Source organism: Callorhinus ursinus, unplaced genomic scaffold, assembly GCF_003265705.2.
Source record: "Callorhinus ursinus isolate GAN/ISIS: 27379988/994484 unplaced genomic scaffold, GSC_fseal_2.0 scaffold51, whole genome shotgun sequence".
Classification (NCBI taxonomy): Eukaryota; Metazoa; Chordata; class Mammalia; order Carnivora; family Otariidae; genus Callorhinus; species Callorhinus ursinus.
The window spans coordinates 7,184,067-7,199,337 of NW_027397113.1; the positions used below are offsets into that span (position 1 = coordinate 7,184,067).

General features: G+C 43.3%; 1 protein-coding gene across 1 annotated transcript in view; it reads left to right on the top strand.

Moving 5' to 3' along the window:
- The first annotated feature begins 4,320 nt into the window (after positions 1 to 4,320).
- Positions 4,321 to 15,271, top strand: part of ATL3 (atlastin GTPase 3) — a 57,943-nt gene continuing 46,992 nt past the window's right edge. Inside the window, exon 1 of the mRNA XM_025878528.2 lies at positions 4,321 to 4,640. Within this exon, the coding sequence (XP_025734313.1) occupies positions 4,595 to 4,640 (46 nt within the window). The 5' untranslated portion in view covers positions 4,321 to 4,594. The remainder of the gene's footprint in view (positions 4,641 to 15,271) is intronic.

A 15,271-nucleotide genomic window follows, 5' to 3' on the forward strand; every position in this document is an offset into this window, starting at 1 on the left:
TTTTAAGGCTAATGGGGATTCAGTGAATGTTTGCAGGCAGGGAAGGGCTCAGACGGGATTTTTAAATGCTCACTGGAGCATAGCCACTTCTCAGTTCTGTGGAGCAATTTTTACTGCTGAGGCACTGAGCTGGGCCTCTTCCTTGGCCCTGTCCTTGTACGACTGGTATTTACACTGGCATTTACAGTCCTTATAGGACTGCTAATTTCCCCACTCAGCTTCTGGGCCATCTCATTATCCCATCTTTTTCTTGACTATCAGAAAAAAGTATTTTTTAATTAAGAAATCTCTTCGAATATATTTGTATGTCATATATATATATGTTCACATATATATGAGTGTATATATACCTTAAAGTTTTCTTCTGTTATTAACCCCTCTCCAGCTCCTAGTCTCCCCCTCTACATACACATAGGTGAGTACCGTTAGGAGCTTTTTGTGGCAAACGCAAAGGTGAATATAAGCAAATCTTTATCCTCATTTGCTCTTTTTTTTAAATATATATTTTGAGATTTTACTTATTTGAGAGAGAAAGAGCATGAGCAGGGGGGAGGGGCAGAGGGAGAAGCTGACTCCCCCAACCGAGCAGTGAGCCCAACTTGGGGCTCCATCCCAGGACACTGGGATCATGACCTGAGCCAAAGGCAGACATTTAACTGACTGAGCCACCCAGGTGCCCCTTCGTTTACTCTTTTTTTTTTTTTTAACACAAATGATAGCATGCTATACAAAGGTATGTTGCTTCCTTTCCTTAATTGTAAATTCTAGTGATCCTTTCTAGTATCCTTTTGAAGAGACAGAGAGCCATACTGTTAATAGAATAATAATGAAGCAGCTGGTAGGTCTTGAGCTCTTAGAGTATTACCACCATGTTGAGGGCCTGATATCCAACTTTATAACAGTCTGTGAGTTGGGGTTGACTATTTTTTCTTTTCTTTCTTTTTTTTTCAGAGAGAGAGGCAGGGGAGGGGCAGAGGGAGAGGGAGAGAGAGACTCTTGAGGAGGCTCCATGCCCAGCACAGAACCTGACTCAACTTGGGACTTAGTCTCACAGAGTCTTGGACCCCAAGACACCAGGTGCCCAGCTGGGCATCATTTAAATATTTGTATATTAAGTACTTAAATATTTGCTCTGTGTATAGAATGAGCTATTGACTTGGTGTCATAGTTTATAAAAAGAAAATAGTCGGGGCGCCTGGATGGCTTAGTCAGTTAAGCATCCAACTCTTGATTTTGGCTTAGATCATGATCCCAGGGTCCTGGGATCTCAAGGTCCCATGTGGGTCTCCCCGCTCAGCAGGGAGTCTGTTTGAGGATTCTCTCTTCCTCTTCTTCTGCCCCTCCCCACCTAAAATAAATAAATAAAAAAATTTTTTTTAATGATGCCCAGGGATGCCAGTGGTCCAGTCTGTCCCTTCTGAGGTCCCAGACTGTTGCTTAAACATGGATCCTATGAGTAGGTGCTAAGAGAAAAGGCTGAACTGAGGCCCAGCACAGTCACAGGGAGTGATAATTATTTACTTGGCTGTTTATCCCACAAGACTGTGAGTCTCTGGAGGACAGGAATATGTGTTATGCGTATGTCAGCAATACTGCCTAGCACTATGCCTGGCACATAACAATTTTGGAAAGCTATTCTTGGAAAGCTTTGAAACCTGAGTCACAGTGGATGTCACTGCAGAAAACAATTTTATTATTACTGTGCTTCATAAAATACTTGATTATCTTGAATATTTATGACTTTGTTTTGGCTTTCCAGAATGAATATGATTACCAGTTTTTGAACACTAACTATGCATCAGTCATAATTGCCAAATACTTAGATCTATTTTAACCCACAACAACTCAAATCATTTGGCAATAGATAATGAAATAAGTTCAAAGAGGTTAAGTAAGTCACCCAAGTTTGCACAGCTAGTAGCATCGAAGCCAGAATTCAAAGCCAGGTGAGTCTGATCCCAAACCCTGTGGTCTTAACCACTCAAACATGTCTACATGTCTACATGTCACCTGCTTCTGGAAAACCACAAGGAAAGCTCAGCCTCTGGTCATACCACATGACTCAATTCAGAGTGAGATGGCTGAAGGCAGACTGTAATCAGTATTATCAATATTTAGCGTTTTGAATATCCACTGTTTTGATGACCCTGGTTATTTGAGAAGGAAACAACACTAACAACAAAACGTATTTCTCATTTACAGGAGTAGCTTTCTAGGCTGTGACTAATCCTAAAGTCTACCTATAATTTGTACTGTGTTGTTCTGAATTCCAAAAACTTCTACAAGGTATGGGGAAGGCTGATGTGCTGACACTGACTTTGATGCAATTAATTGAGACAGATGTAATGTCAGTGTTTGCTGGTCACTTCTTGACAGGATGGATTTCAGTGGATCTCTATTGGGAGCCCTTAAAATAGAACAGCGTATTTTGTTCGAAAGCAAAAGTTAGGGACTTAATATTAAGGGAGCAAGAAAGTGAGTGAGCAGTGTTAGGTGTCTCATATCCCTTCTTTATCCAACCGTTCAATAAATATTAGAGTTTCTACTATCTGCCTGGCATTGTCTGAAGCACTGTGGATATAGCAGTAAACAAAAACAGACAAAAATTCCTATTCTAGTGGGAAGAGAAACAAAAAGATTATGTTTTACTTAAAATGTAAGTCAGGGGCGCCTGGGTGGCTCAGTCAGTTAAGAGTCTGCCTTCGGCTGATGTCATGATCCCACGGTCCTGAGATCAAGCCCAGCGTCTGGCTCCCCGCTCAGCGGGGAGTCTGCTTCTCCCTCTGCCGCTCACCCCACTCGTGCTCTCTCTCTCTCAAATAAATAAATAAAAATAAAACATAAGTCAAATGGTAAGAAGTCTAATGAAGTTGGACGAGGAAGGGGACTAGAGAATTCTGGGATGTGTGTGCAATTTTAAAATTCTTACACTGTATGTTGCAATTGTGTCAAGTCATTGGCCTTTGGCCCCTGTCTCTCTCTGAGCATGCCACATAATGGCCTGGACTTGTGTCACATCCTGTAGGTCTTGCCTTCTGCACACCTAGTGTGAAACTCTAATAACCACTTGCCCTGATGTTCATGGCTGGTTTCTTGCTGGCCTGAGTGGACTGGATGTAATCTATAGACTCTTAAATCTAAAGCCTAGAGGAGGGTATTCAAGTAATCTTGAGAGTTTGGGGAGAATAAGAAGGCAGAGGTAAAGAAATCAAAACAGGATTTCTTTAGATAAGATTAGGCAAAATTCTCTCTCTCTTCATCTCTGTCCTAATCACTCAGGAAGTAAGAAAAAAACAAAACAGCTCAAAGGCTTGGCAGGGCCTGGAGGTGGCTGGAAGGAGGTTCTGGGTAGATTATAATAGTTAAGGCAGAGGCAGAAGTGGGGTGCCTTGCTGGCTCAGTCAGAAAAAGTTAGAGGTAGAAGAAAGTATAATAATTTGTCTAATGAATGAGGGAATGATGATGCCAAGACGTGGTGGTGATGGGATGGATGGATGCTTTAGCCTCCCATAAGCTCCACCAGCTACTTATCTCCAATAACCGCCCTTACCCCCAACAAATCCAAACTAACAAGATTCTTCACAACTGATATTTTCTTAATCACACGTGAAGTGTGAATAAAAGCATTTTCGGAGAACCTTATTTTGTATTGACCTAATACACAGTTTAAGTAGGGTGTGCTTGCAAAAGTAGCTTCAAAGCAAGCCCTATAAACCCGATATTTACAAAACATGGCCATGGCTTAGGCTGGACAGAGCCTGTGGAAGGAGTTTCCCTGGAAGTTCTTAGCTGTTAAGAGTGGTGGTGATAGTCCACCACCAGGCTTGGCCAGGCATGCGATTATGGGGTGAAACTGATGATCGTGGTGATGAAGTCACGTCCTCATCTCCTTGTGAAGTCAAAATCGTTAAAAATCCAGTGACGCTCACGTCATCCAGGTTTGAGGCCTCCCTTTGGTTCTTTGGTCCTTAAGCCTGAAACTGCCAAACGCGGCAGAGAGGGGCTAGAGGCGGGTTATACCAAGTCCTCCGCCCCGGGGCCGGTCTCAAGACTAAGATCTCGGCGGGGCCGGCTGGCTGGCCCCGGCCTGAGCCGGCCCGCCCCTCCCTTCCCCGCATGGCCTGCTGGGAGTAGTAGTTCAGTCGTCGAAGAGACGCGCCAAGCCCCTTCCCTCTCTTCCGTTTCCTCTCCGCCCCGGATGAGTGCGCAGAATAGGGACCGCAGGCGGGGGGGGGGGGGGCACCCAGAGAGTTTGGGACTACAATTCCCAGCGGACCGCCTTCCCTAGTGCGCAGTCCCAGGTAGCCGGCGGCTCGCTTGCGCGCAGGAGCACACGCGTGGGGCGGTGGCGGGATTTGGCCGCGTGCTCCTTCCCGCCCCTGCCCGCCCAGCGCCCGCCGCGAGTAGCGCGGTCCGTCCGGCCTCGGAGACCCGCCCTGTGTTGGTTCCCTCCAAGCTCTGCGAGCCCCTCCTCCTACCCAGTTTCTTCTAGAGCCCAGGCCCCGCCCGTTTCCCACCTCCTGGGCTCGGTTCGTTCCCGACTCAGCCCGTCCCTCTCTGCGCCCCTGCTGCTTCTGCTGAAGGCGGAGGCTCCATGTTGTCCCCTCAGCGAGCGGTAGCGGCTGCCTCGGGAGGAGCAGGTGAGGCGCCCAATTTTCCCCGGGCCCGCTCCGTGGCCCCTCCGCCGCCCTCCCGACTATAGCCCCGAGGAGAACGCCCGCACCGCCGCCCGTTTCTCGTCCCAGGGCTGGGACCCTGCGCCCCTCGCCTGGGTACCCTCGGCCCGCGAATTCGGGGCCGGGGTCTCTTAGTGAGGCCTGGCCGGTCGGGCGCGGGCGGCGCTTCCCTCCGTTCCCGGTGGGAGCGGCAGCCGTCGGCGGCCGGGCCCTGCGCCCGCGGGAGGCCGGCGGTGTATTAGAACGGGGGACGGGCGGCGTGCCGGCCCCGCCCTGACCGAGCTGCGCGCTCCGGGGCTGCGGCTCCCTCCTTGCCTGGCGCTTCGCAGGGTCGCGGGCCGGGAACTGGGAACCTAGATGCTTTACTTTCAGTTTTTGACAAAGCGCTGGACGGCTGCGAAGTGTTTCGGAGTTGGAAGCTTAATTTTTTATCCTAACGACCTCGAGGCGCTGACAAGCATTAGGAAAGTTGATTTTAAGCCCACACTTCTTTCCATAAACGAGATAAAAGAATGTGGCCCAAATTGCTTTTTTAGGAAGTTCTTTTAGTACGTTTGGCATCGTACGTTGTTCTCTTGCTTCCTTGAAGACAAAAAATGGTAAAAATTAACTAAGTAGAGAGTCATCAAAAATTGAAGGATACTTCATCTGTCATTTTACTTGGCTTTATTCTTGCTTAATGTGTGTGCTCTTGAAATCGCCAAAAGTTTCACTTGCGAAATTTAAAGGCAAAAAAAGAAAGAACGTTGAAGAATCTTAAGAGATAAATCCCAGCCCTCAAATTTGAATACGAAGTTGGGTGGAATGTTTTGTGAAAGGGAGAAAACTAACGGACGAAAAACGCAGTTTCGCATTTTGGCTTGCCTTTGGAGAAGCAAAACCTACGTGGTTTTAATCCATGTCAAGTGTTCAGTATTGCAGTGAACTGAAATTCAAATTAGTGCTTTTTTTTTTCCACTTTCCACAGAAACTAGCTTGTAGTCTAGAAATCCCTGTTTCTGCTTTACCACCTGTAAAGGAAAGACTTGGATGAAAAGAATCTCTATATAATGAAAAATTAACATTAGTACAGCACATTGTTTTATTAGCTACCATTTACTGTCTCATTGGAGTAATCATGAAATTAGGAAAAATGACAACAAAGGATAAATACGTGTACTAGCATACTTTTTGTAGTTTTCACTCAGTAGTTTAGAATAGGCTTTTTGAAATTGGTGTTCTATGGTGGAGCAGGTGTGTTTTTCATTTTTATGATTTCTAAATCTTAGAATAAAGGATAGATGCACACTAATTTAAAATGAGATAATAGAGAATTGTAAGAAGCAAGAAATTAATATAAAGTTTTCTCTACCTCCCCCAACCCCTGGTGCTGGGTCACTTAACAGTTTGGCTACATAATAAGATTCCAATGAAATAGGGAACCCCAGGTTGTGTGAACTTGTTGAGAACTAGAATTTGCCTATAATGACTAGGCATGCCTGTTAAAGTGTCTATGGCCTTGTGAACTGAGAAATTGTTCAAATAACACAGCTGCATTTTAAAGTTAATATGAATTTTAAAACATTTTCCCAAGTTATCTTGAGGTTTTGGGAGAATATTCTTTAAAGAAGCATCAAGGGGAAAAAGTGAGGAGAAAGCTTTTATTTAAAGGAAAAAAAAAAACCCTCTATTTGGGCTGTGGATCTCCATTCTGCTGCATGATTAGAACAACCTGCGGTATTTTAAACCTGACAATGCATGGGACCCACAGATCCTGATATAATTCGCTGAGGGGCCAGGCAACAGTTAAAAAAAGAACACTGAATAATTCTGATTTGCATACTAATAAAATTTCCCTATAGGTGGTTGCTTACATTTGAATTGATTTGCTACTTAATAGGAAGTATAATTTATAATATCAGTGTATTGAGAAGTTGATGCTCTTCGCAAATTTGTAAAGAATGCTTTTTATTAGCATGTATTTTGATAGAACTTGTTGATATATTTCACAGCTAAAGTATATTACAAGTTAGGAAATAGACTTTACTGGTATAGTCGGTGAAAAAACAAAGTAGATGAACTGTATTTATGTCTTGAAATCATAAGGAATCCAAGTCAAATATTGCCAATTAACTGCGTTCGCGCTTTCCCCTGGTTTTTTTAAAAAAAAAAAAAGAAGAAAGCCTGTTCATCTGGAGCACAAAACCTTCAGGTAACCAAATTGATTTTGGTGATTTTTTTTAAAAGATTTTATTTATTTGACAGAGAGAGACAGTGAGAGAAGGAACATAAGCAGGGGGAGTGGGCGAGGGAGAAGCACGCTTCCCGCTGAGCAGGGAGCCCGATGCGGGGCTCGATCCCAGGACCCTGGGATCAGGACCTGATCCGAAGGCAGCTGCTTAACCGACTGAGCCACCCAGGCGCCCTGATTTTGGTGATTTTTTATTTTTAGGGCTGGGTCAAATAAGATGAATATTGAACTCATTCTATTAAAAATAATTTTTTTTTCTATAGCATAGCCTGGCATCATTTTTAGATTCAACCTAGTCTCTGCATTTCTGAATCTTAAGTACTGTTTAGTTATAATTGGTCTTTATAAAACTATAAAGCACTACAAAATTGACAAAATATGGTTTTGTTCAGCATTCTGTGCTAAAGTATGAAGATTTCTTATGACAGATGAATTGAGAAAAAGTTTCCTCTTAAACCCTTTAATTGATTCTAATGTAAATTTCCCCCAATATTCTCTTCTCTTGGGCATAAGTAGTATTTTTATTGAAACAACTTTAAAAATGTCTGTGTATCTACCAGTATATTTACTGCCTTAAGACAATAGTAGACTGTATAAAAGCACTCCCCCCATCAGTGGCATGGAACCACACCCAGCCGTTTGAGTTGGCTGAGGGCTTACCATCATATATGATGATGTGTTTTCTCTGGCCTTGCCTGAATTAGGAACTTTGAAGACTGCTAGCGAGAACAAGGCATGAAATGGTATGCTTCTGTTTTTGGGTGTGTTGTTCTTGCCCTTTAGTGAATGTGTTTCAAAAGGAAAGTGGAAAACTCAGGTCATAACTTTATCCTGAGTCATTCACTGTACTCAGTGAAATGTTTCTGAAACTGTAGTTTATTTGCTTTTTGGAACTCTGAATAGTAAAGATGAGCACTGGGGCTGGCTCTGCCATAGTGGTTCTTAACCCAGGGTGATTTTGCTGCGGTGGGACATTTAGCAATATCTGCAGACATTTTTGGGTCTTACAACCAGGAGGTAGCACTACTGGTATCTAGTGGGTAGAGGCCAGAGTTGCTGCTAAATATCCAACAATGAATAGGCTAGCTCCCCACAACAAAGAGTTATCCAGCCCAAAATACCAGTAGTGCCGAGGTTGAGAAACCCTGGTCTGCACTGTTCATCAGTTAAATTCTTTATGAATTTTCTGAAATGGCATTTGTAACTGCTTCCAGTTAACTAATTTCATTGAATTTATCACTGTTCAGATGGTCTTTTCAAATATTTGAGGGGAATTTAAGCTTTTTTTCCCCATAATGTTTTTTGATAGAATTTATTTCTTAGAATGTATGTTTTCCATAGGACTGAAAAGGCCAATTATGATTAAGTAGTCTCACGGACTTTTATTTAGCCTATGCAGCTACTTTTGAATTTTTAAAAGACTTTTTTTTTTAAGATTTTATTCATTTATTTGAGAGAGAGACAGCATGAGTGGGAAGGGCAGAGGGAGAGCGAATCTCAAGCAGACTCCACACCGAGTGCGGAGCCCAATGTGGGCCTCAATCCCAGCACCCTGAGATTGCAACCTGAGCCGAAACCAAGAGTTGGATGCTCAACCAACTGCACCACGCAGGTGCCCCTAAAAGACTTTTTTAAAAGTAGCTGCAGGGGCTCTCGGGAGGCGCGGTCAGTTGAGTGTCTGATTCTTGGTTTCAGCTTAGGTTGTGATCTCGGGCTCATGAGGTGGAGCCCGGTTGGGCTCCTCAGTCAGTTCAGGGAATGCTTGAGATTCTTACATCCTCTCCCTCTGCCCCTCCTGCTCGTGCGTTCTCTCTCTCTCAAATAAATAAATAAAAAATCTTTAAGACAAAAATTCAGCGTTAGGTCATTCTAAAAGAGTTAATGCTGTAATTTGCTCAGATCTCTACAGTTTTCCCTATGGTAATTAGTTTCACCTGTCAGTCTCAACGTCTTTCTACTTGGGTTGTCTGTTTTTGTCGTTTTAGTGCAGAGCCAGTCTATTGAATGCAGTTATTACAGAGATTATTTGAGCAGGCATATTTAAACCTATTGGTTAGTCTGGGTTAAGGTGTATTGTGCCAAAAGTAAAGGCTAATCAGTACTTTAAAAGTAATTAGAGGGGCTCCTGGGTGGCTCAGTTGGTTGGGTGTTGGGATGAGTCCCGAGTGGGGCTCTCTGCTTGGTGGGGAGCCTGCTTCTCCCTTTCCCTCTGTTCCCCCCACCCCACTCATGCTCTCTCTCAAATAAATAAAATCTCTAAAAAAGTAAAAGTAATTAGAAAAAAGGTTGTAGCTTCCACATAAACTGTTGAAAGGCTTTTTAATTATCCAAATATTTTCAGCACTTCCTACATAACTGAAATGAAGGCTGATTCGGTGTTACGATTTGCTATTTACACCAATAATCAGAATTGGCAGTATGATACAGTATTTGTTCTACTCATCTTTTTTTTTTTTTAAAAAAAAAGCAAAGGTTTTAAGTTCACTTATGTGGATATGGATGACAGATGTGACTATTGTCAGGCCATATCTTTGTGTACCAAAATGTCTCATCTGTTATTCATATAAATGAACATAGTACAGCATTAACTCTTCACCTAAATAAGCATTAACTGTTCATATAAGTGAGCATTACTGTTGTCTCAGAGTAGATATCTAGATCTTGGGAAATAATTGCTTCACTAAAGGGAGAAGCATGTCAGGTTGTCACCTAAAGTTTTTTTAATACCATTCCTGGAGGTTAGATCTCTAGAGTTAAAATTCCTGAGGAATGGAAGTAATTTCAGTGCAATTAAGAGAAACCCCTCCCCCTCCCCCTAAAACCCTCAAAACAAAACCCCAAACCTCAAAAGCTTTTGTGTGAGTCCTTACTGAGCAAGTTGCTTTCATGTTTTTATCATTATAAATTTTGATCTTTAGCCAGGCCTATAAAATTTAAATTAAGCCAAGGGATGCATAGGTTACCTAGCCAGTTTGGCCAATTTAGACATCTAGGAAATTTTCAATTGTTAAAGAGTCATTGAATCTTAGAGCTAGAAAATAGCTTTACCTAACTGCCTGGTTTTGTTGAGGAAACTGAGACCCAGAGAAGTAAAATGATTTACTCATATGGTTGTACAGTCATTGTACAGCTGGGCCCTGAGTGTTCGGGAAGGCCTTTCTCCTGTACATTCTGCCTCACTAGAGAGTAACAACTTTTGCCAAAACAAGCTTAAGTCATAGAAGGAGGAAATGAGAGGTGCTTGGGTGGTGCAGTTGGTTAAGCGTCCAACTCTTGGTTTCAGCTCGGGTTGTGGTCTCAGGATCATGGGATGGAGCCGCGAGTCAGGCTCCACACTCAGTGCGAGCTCTGCTTAAGACCCTCTCTCCCTCTCCCTCTGCCCCTCTACCCCTGTGCTCGCTCATTCTCTCTCTTTCAAATCTAAAAAAAAAAAATAGGAGGAAATGACTGGATTTGGAGGTATGTAGTATATAGGGAGATAGAGTCAGGGAAGATGTGGAGGCTGAGAGGTGGGGATTTGAGAGAAGTGGCGTACCTGAGAGGGCTCACTGTGACGCTACCACAGGTGGACGTAGAAAGTGTCAGTACGGGAGGGCTTCTGGAAGTTAAATCTTGGCTCGTTTCACTCTTGAGCCTGAAGACTAGACATGCCCAGAATCCCATAGGCCGTCAGTGGTAGAACTGGAACAGGAACTCGTCTCTTGACTCTTACACCCATATATTTCTACATATTACTCCTGAGAAGGAGGTGATGGTGGAATATCCAGGGGCATCTGTCCCTGAGGCCGTTGTATGTTTGGACCTGAATGCAGGTTAGAAATTAATGAAGTTGCATCACCAAAAGAGGGTATAGTGAAATTATAATAATAAAGAGCCCATCGAGGGAGTGAGAGAACTGCAAGACTGAAGCAGAGCGCTGGTGGAGCTCGCCGGAGGCTGAGGAGAAAAAGAAGCAGTGGAAAGAGCTGGTGAAGGGGCTGGGGGGGAGCTAGGAATGGGTACTGTCACTGAGACCAGAGGTTTTCAGGAGTTCTAGAAGCAGGTGGCAGTTGTGTTTTGTCTTACAGAGAGAGTTGAATGAGGATCAAGAAAGGGCCATTGGATTTGGCAAGAGAGGTCATTGATAAACCAGTGAATAGTTTCAATAAGAAGATTGAGAGGAAAATCAGGTTGCAAGGCAATGAGAAGGGAATGGGTAGGTAGGTGGATGAAGACACACCTTCAAGGAGTTTGGCCGAGAAAGAAAGGAGACTGCAAGTGGGAAGGGAAGAAACTGGTTTTTATTGAGGTGCTTAACAAGTATTACTGGTTTTAGTTTTCACAATACTAGGAAACTGTTATTCTTCCTTTTATTTTTATTTAATTTTATTTTATGTTCAGTTAGCCACTGTGTAGTACATCATTAGTTTTTGATGTAGTGTTCAGTGATTCTTTAGTTACGTATAACACCCAGTGCTCATCACAGCACGTGCCCTCCTCAATACCCATCACCCTGTTACCCCCTCTCCCCATACCCCTCCCCTCTGAAACCCTCAGTTTGTTTCCCCGGGGTCCATAGTCTCTCACGGTTTGCCTCCCTCTCTGGTTTCCCCCCCTTCAGATTTCCCTCCCTCCCCCTATGGTCCTCTGTGCTATTGCTAATGTTCCACATATGAGTGAAACCATATGATAATTGTCTTTCTCTGCTTGACTTACTTCACTTAGCATAATCCCCTCCAGTCCCATCCATGTCGATGCAAATGGTGGGTATTCATCCTTTCTGATTGCTGAATGATATTCCATTGTATATATGGACCACATCTTTATCCATTCATCTGTTGAAAGGCATCTTGGCTCCTTCCACACTTTGGCTATTGTGGACATTGTTGCTATGAACATCGGGGTTCATGTGACCCTTCTTTTCACTACATCTGTATCTTTGGGGTAAATACCTAGTAGTGCAATTGCTGGGTCATAGGGTAGCTCTATTTTTAACATCTTGGGGAACCTCCATACTGTTTTCCAGAGTGGCTGTACCAGCTTGCATTCCCACCAGCAGTGTAAGAGGGTTCCCCTTTCTCTACATCCTCTCCAACATTTGTTGTTCCCTGACTTGTTAATTTTTGCCATTCTAACTGGTGTAAGGTGGTATCCCATTGTGGTTTTGATTATATTTCCCTGATGGCTAGTGATGTTGAGCATTTTTTCATGTGTCTTTAGCTATTTTTATGTCTTCTTTGGAGAAGTGTCTGTTCATGTCTTCTACCGCATTTTTTGACTTGATTATTTGTGTTTTGAATGTTGAGTTTGAGAAGTTTTTTTGTAGATCTTGGATATCAGCCCTTTATCCGTAATGTCATTTGCGGATATCTTCTCCCATTCCATGGGCTGCCTCTTAGTTTTGTTGACTGTTTCCTTTGTTGTGCAGAAGGTTTTTATCTTGATGAAGTCCCAGCAGTTCATTTTTGCTTTTGTTTCACTTGCCTTTGGAGACGTGTTTTGAAGTTACTCTGGCCGATGTCGAAGAGGTTACTGCCTATGTTCTCCTCTAGGATTTTGATGGATTCCTGTTTCACATTGAGGTCTTTCATCCATTTTGAGTTTATCTTTATTCTTCCTTTTAGATACTGGGGCTGAACGTGATAGTTTCCGTACTCCCCAGAAGTTCTCAGTTGGGTGGTAAATCATGATTTACAAATGAGAATATTATAATGGGTGGGATAATAGAGTATGAGGTTTTAGTGGAAATAGGAAAGTGGGACCACTTTATTGAGTTCCTAATATGTGTTAGACTCTGGGCTTTGAGAGGAGTATTCAATTACTAAATGAACCTGCAAGTGGTTAGGATTTTATCCATAATCACATTGAGACTAAGTGGTGGAGTTTATTCAGTTATTCCACAAATATTTATTGGATATCTATTATGTGTGGGCACTGTTCTGGGATCTTGGGGGATATAGCATTGAAGAGAAGAGACAAAAATTCTTGCCCTCATGGGGGCGCCTGGGTGGCTCAGTTATTGGGCATCTGCCTTCAGCTCAGGTCATGATCCCAGGGTCCTGGGATCAAGTCCTGCATCAGGCTCCCTGCTCGGTGGGAAGCCTGCTTCTCCCTCTCCCACTCCCCCTGCTTGTGTTCCCTCTCTCGCTGTGTCTCTCTCTGTCAAATAAATAAATAAAATCTTAAAAAAAAAAATCTTGCCCTCATGGAGCTTACATTTTAGAGGGGAGAAGGTAAGCATTCAAGCCCTGCTGTATCTTGATTCCAGAACCTGTTTTCTTTTTAGTATACCATGTAAAGTGATAGGCAGAGGATGGGGACAGAGGGAGGGTAAGGTGGGTGTTGAAGGGTCAGTGTTTGGCCTGGAGTTGGGGGGTGGGGAATGTGCATTTCACGCCATGGGAACAAGTGGCTGAATAAGTTGTACGTTTGAAATTTTGGAATCAAGGCAGGACAGGACCCGAATCCTAAGTTTCTTCAGTAGAAAGACCAGTGAAAGTAAATCTTCCTGAGAGGATGAGGGGGATAAGGAAGAAGAGGAACCAAGGCAGTTGGGAGAATGGTGAAAGGCTTTGACTTAGAGGATGGAGATTTAGCTTTGAGCCCTTGATCCATAAAGTGTTTTTGCTGCTAGCCCTTATGTAGTTGCTGTCGTGATGTATTTATGTACTATAATGAAGGAGGTCAGCCCAAAAGGATGAGGTCGCATCATTAAAGCAACCCTTGGGGATGGTTCCTAATGGGTGTGAAAGATTGGGAGGTGGTAAGGCCTAAGGGAGAAGGTCCTGAGGTTTTGATTAAGGGATTGGGGAGCCTGAGATATGGGGATAAATCAGCAAAGGACATTTATTTTTTATTAAATTTTTTTGTTTTATTAAGTAATTTCTACACCCCATGTGGGCTCGAACTCATGACCTCAAGGTCAGGAGTTGCATACTCTTCCAACTGTGCCAGCCAGGTGCCCCTTTTAGCAATTTTTTTAAAGAGCAAAGGGCAATTATATGACATCTGGAAAGGGGTGAGTAGAAATAAAGTTTTTGCTTGGAAGATCAGTGATACCATTGGGGGCAGCTGGCTGGCTCAGTCAGTTGAGTGTCCGACTCTTGGATTTGGCTCCTGTCAGGATCTCAGGGTTGTGAGATTGAGCCCTGCATCAGGCTCCATGCTCAATGTGGCGTCTGCTGGAGATTCTCTCCCTCTCCTTCTGCCCCTCCCCCTGCTCGCTCGCTCTCTCAAAATAATATATCTTTTAGAAAGAAAAGATACTGTCTTGTCTTAGGAAATGAGAGAGAAAGATGATATGTTGAAAAGTGAGCAACTCTGTTGAAATTGAATTATTGGTGATGTGTGCAGTTCACAATGATTTTTCCCTTAAGTGGACGGAAACCAAAGGAATAAGATCTTTTTAAATCCAGTGTGCCCAATAAACTGTTTGAAGAGAAATGCAAGATCATCCCAGCTCCTCCAACTAAACATAGCCTGGTTCTCTCTTCCTTTTCACTGTGCTGTAGGCAGAAAGAGAGGAAGAGATGAGTGAAGGGCCTTATCACCTTTTTCCCCCCAACTGTCCTCAGTGGTCTTCATCTTCTCTTGAAGTACAGTTCATTGTGCACAACTGCATACATTCTTGTCATTGGATTATCCCATCTTGTCAGTAGCCCAGGTAACCTTATCTTTTGTGCCTGTTGCTCTGGCAAAACCACCTGCATCCTCAAGGTTGTGGCCTTCAACTATATTACAGTACATATGATTCGTTCTTTTTACGATTGTTTATTGTGTGCCTGCTATGTGTCAGTACATTCACTTGCTCAGTAAACTTTAATGGTTTAATAGATGAAATGGAAAGAGCCAGTATCATGAACTTAATGGTGAAGTCCTGGGGGACTGTTGTACTGGTTACTGGGTTTGGCCGTACCTGATAGAGCCTTCAAATTAGTTATCTAAACAAGGTAGACATTTATTTATGTATTTCACATAAAAGTGAGCCAGCAGGGCAATTCTGCTACATGAAGTCCTAGGCCCTACCTCTTGTTGCTCCACTATTTCTGGGGCGTTGCCCTCGTGTGCCTGGTGCAGGATGACTCCCTCCCGTGAATACATCTAGCTAGCAGGAAAGGGAAAAATGCGTGCCCCAGAAGTTGCTATATCATTTCCAGAGTTAGAACTTAGTCACACAGTGATACCCCTGCTACAAGGTTGGGTTGAAAATGGGTTTCTTTGGGGCAGGTTTTATGCCCAGCTAAAAATCAGTTGCCATAGCAGGAGGGGAAAATGAATAGTGTGGGAGCAACCAGCCATCTCAGGGTCTTTGGAATTGCTCTTGAGTCTTGCACAGTACTTGACTCTGTGGCTTATCCATAAGATCGTTTGTTCTTTTATATGAAAG